We start from the raw sequence: 12,477 nt of genomic DNA on the forward strand, positions 1-12,477 counted from the left end.
AGCAAATATCATTTGGTGTAATACTTATACCTCAGTGGGTCGTAAAGCAATGGGTGTCGATAAGAGCTATTATGGTCTGAACTTTACATACATGCCCCACCATCCCTATTGTACCCTAAATGGAAAATACTTGAGAAAGGTCCAATTTCCAAATATCCACATTGGATAGCCAGATGTAGTAACAGACGAATTCGTAACAGAGATAGCAAAGAAGAAAATCGAATAAACGAATATCGGTTATGATAAGGTGTGTATAATGTATTTAATTTTATTGAGGCTTAAGATATTTCTGATATATTTTATGGCTACCTACTAACGATACATTAGCTATCTATTAAGCAATAGTCAAATACTCTAGTGAAAAAAAGGAATGTAATGACTATTCAAGTTTCAATACAACAAGCTATTTGAGTTTGAAAAACGTAGATAATAACGAATATTTTCAACCGATTTAAAAAAGGAGAAGTTTCTCAATTCGTCGCTTTTATTTAATTTTTTCGTGTACCCATATCTCCTCTGTTTGTGAACCGATTTTGATGATTCTTATTTTTTTGGAAAGAAGATACTACACAGATGTAAAACTTTTTGTAGTCGTTTTTTTTTGGTTAAATTATTTGAACGACCCATAACACTATTGCAGAACGCACCCTGTGGTACAACCGGCGCGACGTGCTCCAAGTCTGTGACGCTTAAAGTGGCGTGTGGTGGTGTGGAGGAGAGCGTTTCTCTCACCAAGAGCACTCCCCTGCCCGACACCAGTGAATTGAAGAAGTAAGTTCTATGAGAATAATAAACTTTATTAAATACAAGAATTGGAGTTCCCTGTATCGGGCAACAACGCTATAAGGGCATAACTGCGAATTCGCATCGCATCGCAAAATATATTTGCGACAAAACTCATACTAAAAATGACCTTATGATGCGATGCGATACGAATTCGTAGTTTTGTGTGGGAGTCCTAAATCAATCTTAACCTGTCCATAAACGAATGGAAAAGATTTAAAAAATAATAATGTTGTAATTCCAGAATAAAACTTCGTCTAGCGGGAGCGTACGTTTTCCTAGACGTTCCCTCGCTCGGAGTAAGCCTGCAGTGGGACCGCGCGCTCAGGGTATACGTCAAGATCGAGGCTATGTGGAAAAACAGGGTAAGCTGTTATTCCTTATATGCTAAAGTCCGGTCGCTGGATAGAGAGAAGTTCCTCCATTAATCGATACTTGCTTATGTTCTTCATATACATGTAATTATTAGTACCTCCAAACCTACATTTCACTTGTACATTAGGACATTTGAAGTGATAAGCCGTCGATGCTTCTGATTGTTTCTATCTGGACTCTGGCATATTGGATAAGTCTCTTGACAGACAAAGGCAACTTGGAAAAGTTATGTTTCTGTGTACATAGACCACCTTTGTGCAATGAAGGAAAATTAACCCCTTTTCTTTAAAGAAACCTTAACCCCCAGGTGAAGGGTATCTGTGGCAACTACAACTCGGACACGCGCGACGACTTCCAAACCCCCACTGGCGGTGGCTTCCCCGAGACGTCCGCGCTCATCTTCGCTGACTCATGGAAACTGCAGCCCACCTGCCCTAAGGCTGAGGATGTCACGGTAAGTTTAAATGGTACCCTTAATTTTATGGTGAAAAACATAATACATACTTCTAAAAAATGAAAACTTTTACGTGACTACTACGAAGACAAAAAAAAATATGTGAGATTTATGATTTTCTCTACCCGTAACGTCTAAGTAAATAGTCTGCCTAATAAGAGAAATGATACGGATACATAGATTCGTAATAACACGACAGATTTTTTTTGTGTTATTATTTCCTTTGATCAAGCTAACCTAACCTAAGCTTTATCACTTCTTGAATATTAATAAGCATAGTTTATCTGTATTTAATTTTACAGGATCACTGTAAAGAACGTCCCGCGCGCGCGGAGTGGGCGTCGTCTACGTGTGGCGCGATGAAGCGTGCGCCGTTCGCTGCGTGCGCGGCGGAGGTGCCCGCCGGCCCGTACGTAGCGCGATGCGAAAGTGACGCGTGCGCGTGCGACTCCGGTGCTGATTGCGACTGCGCGTGCGCAGCACTCGCCGCGTACGCACACGCGTGCGCACAGCGTGGCGTACACATTAAGTGGCGTACGAAGGAGCTGTGCCGTAAGTCTTTTGATTTTAGTAATGTATTGACGGGGAAATAAATTTACCATTTGATATGATGTTTCAAGCTAAATATAATTCGTTTCTATTTAGTTTTTACTACATCAAAAATGTCTTCCCTATGTTGCTAGATATGGGCTGGTTATTACAAAATTTTAGAACATAAGCATTATTCATCTTTTCAGAACTAAACGATAGCTTAGTATCTAATCTTTGTTATATTTTAGCGATGCAATGTGATGAGGAGTGTACATCGTACAGTGAATGTATGTCCCCCTGCCCGGCCGAGACGTGCGACAACACACTCGACTATAGCGAAATCTCGACGATTTGCTCCAAGGATACCTGTGTTGAAGGTAAAAATGCGAATATTTCTATATTAGTTACAGCACCAATTTTACCCAACTGCGTTATACAGAAGGTTTTGTTCTTCGAAAGTATGTTTGTATGTTTATCATAACCGTTTCTAGGTTGCAAACCCAACAAGACGTGTCCAGAAGGCATGGTGTACGCAAACAGCACGTCGCAGGAGTGCGTCCCGCGCGCCAAGTGCAAGCCGACTTGCATGACGCTGGCGGACGGACGCGTGGTGTTGGAAGGCGAGATCATTGAGGAGGACGCCTGTCACACCTGTCGATGCTCGCAGAAGCACCGAGTATGCTCCGGACAGCCTTGCTCTACGCCGGTAAGATTTAAATCTTTTAGGGACATCAAAAAGTTGACCTTAATGTGATAATGACCAAAACACAGAAATAAATCAAGATAGAATGGCTAAGCGGGTGGAGTACGCGTGTATCAATCTTGCACAAGTGAGCAAGATTCGTTGAACGTTCATTTAGTCAGCGCGCACGTCTCGACTTGATTACACCGCAGCGGTTGTGCAAAAATGCCTCATTATGCAGTGTCTAATTGTAAAAACGGAAGTACGAAAGTGAATCAATCAAATGCAGGTATTTCTTTCCACGGGTAAGTTATTTGTTCTAACTAAATGCAAAGCAAAAATTGACACGATCGATTCCTTAGCAACACACGCGCGTCGCCGTTCTATCTGGATTTATTTCTGTGGACCAAAACGTAACGTGTAAACTATCTTAGGCTATTATTCGGAACAAGTATTTAAATTCAAAATTTCATATTTGTTAGAAGAGTTACCAAACAGACTGACAGACTGGTTCTTATTGGTATGGATATCTTATTATTCTGTTAAAATAAATTTAAAGCCACAATTTGTATTGCATGCGTGAGCGGTTCCTATCCCTTCTACCCACAATATATAATTATATATAACCACATATCGTTTCTGCCCCAGATCCCAGAGACGCTGTCGCCGGAAACGACACCGCATGACCAGCCGCTGGGCTGCACGACCGGCTGGACGGCGTGGCTGTCCCGCGCCGCGCCCGACCTCACCGCGGCGGGACACTCCGTCGACACGGAGCCGCTGCCGAAACCTAGCGAGCTGGTGAGTGGCTGATAATGATTCGTTAAGGAAAGACACTAGCTATGAGGGCTGTAGTTTTAAGTGTGGTATACTTCCAATTAGTATAATATTATAGTTTGTGCGTTTTAAGATGATATGGGTGACACATTATAATTGACAATAGTAGGGAAGTTACCTAAGAAAATTAATCGATAATTTAAAAATATCGAATCATTTCGTAAAGGAATTGCAATCGAAATTATCGATTTTGTACTGACGTTTCAGAGTAGAGCCTGCGATTTAAAATGGCCGCCCTTTTTATCGATTTGATTTCGATTCAACAGTGTCAATCTCTATTAGCATAAGTTCCGTTTCATGCATCTGATATTTTTCAAATATTTTTGTAACAATAATTTTCACAGTTAAAATTTATAATTTTATATTAATAAGTTAGCATTTAGCAACTTTTCATTTTTATTCATTTACAATAATTATAGGAAACATTTGCTTTTGTAGATGGAATATAATTTATTACATTTTGATTTTTTTTTTGTTTTCTTGTAAGAAAAACCCGTAGCAAGGAATATGAGAAGTGTCACCCATATCATCTTAAAACGCACAAACTATAATTACATAGTATAAGTGATGTCTGTCTTGACGAGACGGCACTTTTATGACTTTAATATTTCTACAGAAAACAGTTCGATCGAAATGCGTTATATCTTTTAACAGCTTGTGAAGTACTTGTTTTATTAAAAAAATGATCAATATAGTCAGTTATTAGCTCTGCATGTTTGATTTTCCATACAAAGAATTATGTAAAAACTTACTCAAGAATTTATTTATATCTATAGGCGATTGGCTCACCGATGTGCAAGAAAGACAAGATGACAGATATAGAGTGCAGGACGGTGGGCGACCACAAATCACCCAAGGAGACAGGACTGAACGTCGAGTGTAGTTTGGAGCGTGGACTTGTGTGCGATGAGAAGGAAAACACTTGTCCCGACTTCGAGATACGCGTGTTGTGTACTTGCGATGAGGGTATGTATGAATGCTATATGCTAACAACACTATATTCTGTGAAGTCGAACTCTGCAAAAAAATTAAATTATGGGTTATTACTTATTAGGTTATTGTTAATCCTGCGCTAAAACGTCATCTTTTCATGCGAATAACTTGATGACATGATATTTAAACAAAGACTACTTTATCACAGACTGGCGAAAAAGTCATAATACAGCATGCTTTTATCTTTGAAAATCCCCACAGAACCGTTCCAATGCCTGAACTCTACGCATCCAAACCACGCGCACCCGCACTCGTGCACGCAGTTCTACGAATGCACGCCAGAAGCGACGCACGCGGCGCTCAAAACGTGCGCGCCCGGCCTCATGTATAACCCCACGCTTATGGTGTGCGATTGGCCCGCGGCTGTTATCGCGATTCGTCCTGAATGTGGTGGTCAGTGTTCTTTTTTTAATAGGAAGACTAGCGGCTAGTATTTTTATTTAATTTTATTTTGACAGAAGACCCAGCATTTATCAATAGCAACAGAAACTTAACGAGATGTTATAGGAAGCCAATTTTTCATAAACTACATTTGGTACTTACTTATTTTTTGTAATTATTTTAATATTTATAACATAATATAATTGTAATAATTTATTATTTTTTAGCAGAGATAACTACTACTCAACCTGAAAAGCCGCGTGTTTATATAGGTGGGTACAAAATCATATATTTTTGTATTTTATTAAAAAAAGAACCCTTTAAACATATAAATATTTTAAACTTTTAGTCAAAGAGTATGAAAAATTGGTAAACGCTTTTAGTGTCAAAATAGCCTAAATTTTGACACTAAAAGCTTAATTTCTAAAAGCCAAGTTTAAAAAATTACATGTGGCGTCATAAATACATTATTAATCTATCAAAATACATTTGACCTCCAGACACGACGACGGAAAGTCTCTGCCCGCCCGGCCACAAATACTCTGAGTGCGCGTACGCTTGCGATCAACTGTGCGAACACTTCGAGACCGTACTCAAGATGGAGGGGAAATGCGTCAACGGCGAGGTAAGTCGGTGACTTCAGTGTAGATGGATGAAATATTTGTCAGTTACTTTAACTGACTTCCAAAGCTAACAACTTGTTAGATATTTTTTTAGCCTAGTAAACAAATAATTGTAAATGAGAAATCGAAAGTTTTACTTACGAACTTTGTTTGGACTAGTTAGGACTTAGGAGATAAACATACTAAAAGTCCTGACCCCTTATTTATTATAAAAGTCCTGACTCCATTAAATAGTTTCTTAATAGTTAATTCATATAGAATATTTCCAAGGTTGTCCCATATTAATGAAATAAGGATGGAGGAATTCACGACAAATGAGATTTTAATTTTGTCTACTATTTTTTCAGAAATGCATAGAGGGCTGCGTACCGCAGAAGTGCGATGCGGACAAACTTTGGCGTGACGTGCTGACTTGCGTGGCGCCGCGCGACTGTACCTGCAACGACAACGGACGCATCGTCAAGGTTAGTTCAACTTGTAATAAAACATGGTATTTAATGTTGACTTAATTTTTACGTAATGAAAATTTTGACATAAGAATTATATGATATGTTATTTCAAACTCAAAATATTGCTCCTGAAAACAGAAGCAATGTTGTGAAAAACTAATGATTTGATAAACTAAACTTTATGAAAGACATGTTAAACTGTCCATATCGGTTCAGTGTTTTGAAGAGGTAACAGCTAGACAGACGTCTACTCACATACTTAATCGCATTTGAAATGTAAGTAAGACATAACTTATACTTGCAGCCAGGAGAAGTGGTAGAATTAGGTTGCGAGAAGTGCCAATGTTTGGACAACGCGCTCCACTGTGATACCAGCAACTGCGGTACCACATTCGGGCCGACGCACGCCGACTACATCCTCCCACCGGTTACTACCACAACCACCACCGAGGCCACTACAGTGACTGAAGCTACAAGTAAACTGACTGAGGCTACAACGAAACCTACAGAGACTACCACTAAAACGACCGTCCCGCCACTCCCGACCACCCTCATGATCAAGACGACAGTGTCGCCACCACCAGAGTGTGAGCCTGATAGGTAAGACGTTACACATTGATTTTAGTAAATCTGTTTAAAGTATCTTGTGTAACCAAAATATTAAAGAGCAATTGTATCTCGATGTATCATGATATTAGCGATAATTTGACGTAAATAACGATTATATTAAGCCTCTTCACTATCATGGTTACCCATCATAGCCCAACTTGAAGAGTTTAAGTCCTTTTCATGTTGTATACTAGCCATCACGAGTTCGATGCAAATACTGTTGTGAAGTACTGGCCGATATATCTTGTAGCCCATATAAGGTTTACCACCCAAAATGTCAGATCACAATGTCCAGGGCCCTGACTCACTATACCCAATTTGACTTGGATTCGAAAACTTCAACGCGCGACATCCAATATACGCTCGCCGCGCTAGGTATTGACCAATGACCGCACGGTAAAGTTTTCGAATCCGTCTCGAACGGGAATCGTGAATCGCCATGCTGTAATGATATTTTTACGCAACCAATATAACCACAAATGTTTTTCTCCAGATACAAGTACCTGCTATGGGGTGATGAGCCGCTGCCCGCCAAACTGTCCGCTAGCTCCGCCGCCAGTCCCATGTTCGCGCCGCAGTTCGCTAAACTCAACGGCACTACTACTGCTGAATCAGGTAAGAAAGATATATAACGACTGCGTTTTAAATAAGAAAAGCCATAACGTCATAAAAATCTATGATGAATGTTGATATTAATCTACTGCTAATTTACCATTTAAAACTGAACTTTATTTAGTGCACAAAAATAAACATTTTTTTTATTATAATGCTCTTGTCCCTGATTTTTATTCGAGGGATTTATGTTCTGAATACAATTTATACTGTCCTATGTCTACACACTTATCTCCTATTTCTATTTTCTGTTCTGTTAATACTATTTACTCCTTTTATTATTTTAACACAATATCGCAAAAATTCTTCCTTATTTTTCTTATCTTATCTCAATGGTCAGCATAGTTGCCTTCCAAATAAACATATTGAATTGACATACTTTTCGCTTTATTTAGTACACAAAAATATACATATTGAATAAACGTACTTTTTGCTTGCGATGTCGGGCTGCCTGTGCCATATTTAAATTGTATTTCTCATATTAAAAAAAGCCCTGTATAAGTTTCTGTAAAGGTGATAACTTATTATTTGAGAGAGCGCTGTTGTAGCAAAAATATATATTTAACCGTTTAAAACTCCCTTATATTTTACAGCGGGCAGCTGGAACCCAGCAGTATCAGATCTGAACCAGTACATCCAAGTGGAGCTGCCGTCCAAGGAGCCCCTCTATGGTGTGGTAGTCCAGGGCAGCCCGCTGTTCGAGCAGTACGTCACGAGTTACGAGCTGATGTACGGAGACGATGGAAACGCATACCATACCGTGAACGGACCGGATGGAGAGCCACAGGTAAAAAATTAAGTTGATAAAAAAATGTTGCCTATGGTGTCTAGTTATCAGATTATATGCTTTATAAACTGTCATAATTACTGTCACGGATTATTTTACAGGTGTTCCGAGGTCCGGTAGACAACAAAACACCAATGAAGCAAATGCTTGAACCACCGATAGAAGCGAAATTCATCAGGCTGCGTCCGTTGACTTGGCACGAAGACATCGCGGTGCGCCTCGAGCTCATCGGCTGCGGGGAACCAACGGAGACGACGGAAACTGACGTGGAAACAACGGAAACGACAAAAATGACGTACACTGACGTGATGACAACGCCAACGATTAAAGAGACGATAAAGACTACTACGGAGCCTAGTACGACGGTACGTAAATACTAAATAGTAAATCAAATTCAAATATTAATACCAATTGAGTTAAATCTATACATCTTCTATATATCTATACATCTATACATACATACATACATACATGCATACATATAAATAAAATTGGAGTGTATGTTTGTAATATTGAAAGAACCGTTTTTAACTAGATGCATATGAATGTATATAGGGTATATACACCAAAACAACATTTTTTACAATTTTTGTCTGTATGTCTGTCTGTCTGTCTGTCTGTCTGTTTGTTCCGGCTAATCTCGTAAATGGCTGGAGCAATTTTGACGGGACTTTTTTTGGCACATAGCTGATGTAGTAAGGCATAACTTAGGCTACTACAGTATTGGCGTTACTATTTGGGTAAGGAAGGGGAAACATTCTTTTTTGTTCTTTATTTATCTCATTTTGCTGACGCGGACGAAGTCGCGGGCAACAGCTAGTTAATAACTAAAACTAAAGGCTGTTCTGACGCGTGGCTAAAATCAGATCATAACGCCGCCATATTGTAAAATGTTTTTGAGACTACGTCATGTCCCGCTGTTTCCCGCGCCTTTCATAGTAAAATCTCACAGGAACCGTACATATTTGCGCGATAAAAAGTAGCCTGTGTTATTCCCACGTGCTTAACGCTATTCTGCAAAAAAAAATCTACAGGAACAGACAACAGAAAGCGTATTTATTTTATACTCTGTAAAGGTTTTTAAGTTATTCCTATTCCCTAGCTGGAGCCCCTACAATGCACGGAGCCGCTGGGCGTCGGTGCTGAACTGCCCATCGACATGATAACAGTCAGCTCGAACAACGACGCGCGCGCCGGACTTGCGCTCGCCGCGCCGCGTGGTTGGACGCCCGCGTACAGCACGCCTGGGGAATGGATCATGGTGCGTACACACACATTTTATATAAATACTTCACCCACATAATACATAATAATATTATTTTATATTAATTAAATAACATAATATGGGAGCGTTTAAGTATAACGTAACGTTATTATGAAAAGAGGAAGGAAGATTGTAATAGGGAAAGGGAGAGGAGTTCGAACATGTTACGTAACGTAATGTATAAAATTGATAAAGGCAGTGAGGGGTCTGAAATTTCCAAAAACTAATTTTACTTACAAATATTACGTAAACTGATAAACGTAATATGCGTAAGCTCTCTAACCGGCTCTTGAGCTCGAAGAAATGGTGAGAAATGTAGCCCGAAGAACTAAATGCTGTAGACTTGACAGCAACTGCAAACTTTGTAAAAACAACTTTGAGTCGAAAACGATAGTCACATTTTAAATATAATTACGTTGTATAAAAAACCAACCAATAATTCAATTCGCAGTTCAACTTCACGTCACCGAGAAACATAACAGGCATCAAGACGGCTGGCGGCGCGAACGGGTGGGTCAGCGCGTACACAGTCGAATACACGTGTGACGTCACTACATTCAGTCCCGTGTTGGACGCTTCTGGAAAACCCAAGACGTTCCCTGCCAACTTCGATAAACATGGAGTGATACTCAATGAGTTCCGCCCGCCCCTACGCGCGCAGTATCTGAAGATAATGCCGCTGAAATGGACGGACAATATCGAGATGCATGTCGAACCGATCGGCTGCTTTGAACCTTATCGTAAGTCCTTTTCTGATGAATCCTTTGAAGAAAAAATAAATTTATACATACGTATAAACGCATTATATAGCGTTGAATATACTGTAGTAACCTAACCTCAGTCAGGCATCTATCTTTCCCTCTCCCTCTGTCTATTACATATTCTGTCTCTTTCTCGTAGCGACAACCGTGGCGCCGCCCACCACCATAAGCCCGTGCTCGCTGTGTCCCGACGTGCCCGCAACTGCGTGCGTGTGCGCAGCGCCGTTATACTACGACGGCGAGAGCTGCGTGCCGCGCGACCAGTGTCCCTGCGTTGTTAAATATATGACGTATGTAGAAATAATGTTTATAAGTCTAATTATAATTTAGTAGCGTAGAAAGTAGAAACTCATATTATATTGACTAATTTCAAATATAATAATAATAACCTTTTTATTGTTATCTCTCATTTCTATTGGTGAAAAAAGAGACAACTAGCCGTAGGTCTTGTTTCTGATATCTATTCGTAGATCAATATTATGAATCTATACTTGTTTCGCGGCCATTTACCTAGTTTAGTTTTAAAACAGTGCAGTTTTATTTGAAAATATCGTATCGATGATGCCGAATCTAGATCGAAATGTGCCTAGGCAATATTCCAAAGGCAGTAATGTCGTTACAACTAACTTTATAAAATATGTATGTTTTACTGGTTTAGGTATGAAGTGGGTGCGACGTACCGCGGCGTGTCGTGCGACCAGTGCGTGTGCAAGATTGGCGGCGTCAGCGACTGTCGCCCGGCCGAGACCTGCGAGTGTGCACCGGTGAGAAACTGTCATGTTATTTTTTTTTTATGAAATAAGGGGGTAAACGAGCAAACGGGTCACCTGATGGAAAGCAACTTCCGTCGCCCAGCATCAGAAGAGCTGCAAATTATGGGAAGGGCAGGGAATAGGGGAGGGCAGGGAAGGGTATAGGGTAGGGGATTGGGCCTCCGGTAAACTCACTCACTCGGCGAAACACAGCGCAAGCGCTGTTTCACGCTGGTTTTCTGTGAGAACGTGGTATTTCTCCGGTCGAGCCGGCCCATTCGTGCCGAAGCATGGCTCTCCCACGTATGTGTTATACGATACGATTGATATACGATACTATTATGCTTTTACATAGGTTTAAGTTCATTAAACTCTTGGTAATTACTAATCCTACATCCATCCGTATTATATAAACTATATCAAATCAAAATCAAATCTATTTTCAGTACTTTTGTTGCACATGCTTACATACACGATCAGATATTACATGCTTAATTTTTTTGTACGCTCTCTATTTAATATTTTGTGAAAAAATGTGATCCTTAATGATTTCTTAAGTTTACGCGGTTGAAACACTTATGGTAAAGCAGCCGAAACGTCGGGATTAATAAAAGTGCTCCGCGACACAATCCGTAAGTGTTTCAAGTTTCAACCTTATCATATCAAATGTAATCCTTATGTAACGATAACTTATTCCTCATCTCGCCATATATAATTTAATTGCTCAGCTAATATAATTCACTTTACAGGACCTAGTCCCGCACCTGACCAAGGACTGCCAATGCTTATGCGAGCCGTGCGCCAACGGCACTCGTATCTGTCCCACCAGCAAGCTCTGTCTGCCGCTGGAGCGCTGGTGCGACGGCCTGCAGGACTGTCCTGATGATGAGCGGGATTGTACCACCACAGCGGTGACGATAGTGGAAACGGTCAAGACTACGGTGATACCGACCGTCGCGCAAATCCGCTCGACGCCGGCCCCGCCCACTACGCCCGCGCGTGAGTATTAAGTATTGAATACTCGTATTTTATTAAACTGCATTTAATTGATCTATTTCGTCGATTCGATACCATATAATTTATTTCACGACTATTATCATGTAACTACAGTAGCTTGTATTGTTGAAATCTGTAATTACTTGTGACCATTTATGTATAATAAATACCTATATACTAATTTAGAGCTAACACCCTTTTATTGAATTACCCTCCTTCTAATAAATCTACTGTGTATGTAGATTTTATAGTTGTATAAATGTCTTATACCTTAGAACTTAGAAGAGATATTTCAGAGACCAAGTACTGCCGCAAATTTTTTGGGTAACTTCTTTCAATACTTGTAATTTCGCAGCGGTAGTGTGTCCCCCTGTGGAATGTCCCCCGAACTACATCGTCAGCTATACCCACGCTCCGCTACAACGATCTCAGTCTATGTCTGAGTTGCCACCGCCAAGACCACGGTATTCCTACCAGAGGTACTACAAGGGAGGCGGTACTAAAGGCGGTACGAAGGGCGGATCTAAAGGAGGGTTCTCGAAGACTGCGTTCTCAAAGGGCGGTTCGAAAGGTGGATCTTATGGTGGT

General features: G+C 40.3%; 1 protein-coding gene across 4 annotated transcripts in view; it reads left to right on the forward strand.

The window, feature by feature from the left end:
* The window catches only part of LOC121731991 (hemocytin), a 71,463-nt gene that overhangs the window by 23,951 nt on the left and 35,035 nt on the right, over positions 1-12,477 (forward strand). For 2 of the 4 annotated variants that reach the window (XM_042121710.1, XM_042121712.1), the window contains exons 25-46: positions 641-771; positions 1,028-1,148; positions 1,466-1,612; positions 1,915-2,164; positions 2,392-2,520; positions 2,635-2,849; positions 3,474-3,626; positions 4,439-4,628; positions 4,857-5,048; positions 5,264-5,308; positions 5,537-5,661; positions 6,007-6,123; positions 6,413-6,708; positions 7,211-7,332; positions 7,923-8,116; positions 8,218-8,481; positions 9,219-9,377; positions 9,832-10,120; positions 10,281-10,431; positions 10,800-10,905; positions 11,643-11,892; positions 12,245-12,475. In XM_042121710.1, the coding sequence (XP_041977644.1) occupies positions 641-771; positions 1,028-1,148; positions 1,466-1,612; positions 1,915-2,164; positions 2,392-2,520; positions 2,635-2,849; positions 3,474-3,626; positions 4,439-4,628; positions 4,857-5,048; positions 5,264-5,308; positions 5,537-5,661; positions 6,007-6,123; positions 6,413-6,708; positions 7,211-7,332; positions 7,923-8,116; positions 8,218-8,481; positions 9,219-9,377; positions 9,832-10,120; positions 10,281-10,431; positions 10,800-10,905; positions 11,643-11,892; positions 12,245-12,475 (3,877 nt within the window). The remainder of the gene's footprint in view (positions 1-640; positions 772-1,027; positions 1,149-1,465; positions 1,613-1,914; positions 2,165-2,391; positions 2,521-2,634; positions 2,850-3,473; positions 3,627-4,438; positions 4,629-4,856; positions 5,049-5,263; positions 5,309-5,536; positions 5,662-6,006; positions 6,124-6,412; positions 6,709-7,210; positions 7,333-7,922; positions 8,117-8,217; positions 8,482-9,218; positions 9,378-9,831; positions 10,121-10,280; positions 10,432-10,799; positions 10,906-11,642; positions 11,893-12,244; positions 12,476-12,477) is intronic. The other 2 variants (XM_042121711.1, XM_042121713.1) reach the window with 2 other exon arrangements.

The sequence above is a fragment of the Aricia agestis genome, chromosome 11, assembly GCF_905147365.1.
Source record: "Aricia agestis chromosome 11, ilAriAges1.1, whole genome shotgun sequence".
NCBI classification, from domain to species: domain Eukaryota; kingdom Metazoa; phylum Arthropoda; class Insecta; order Lepidoptera; family Lycaenidae; genus Aricia; species Aricia agestis.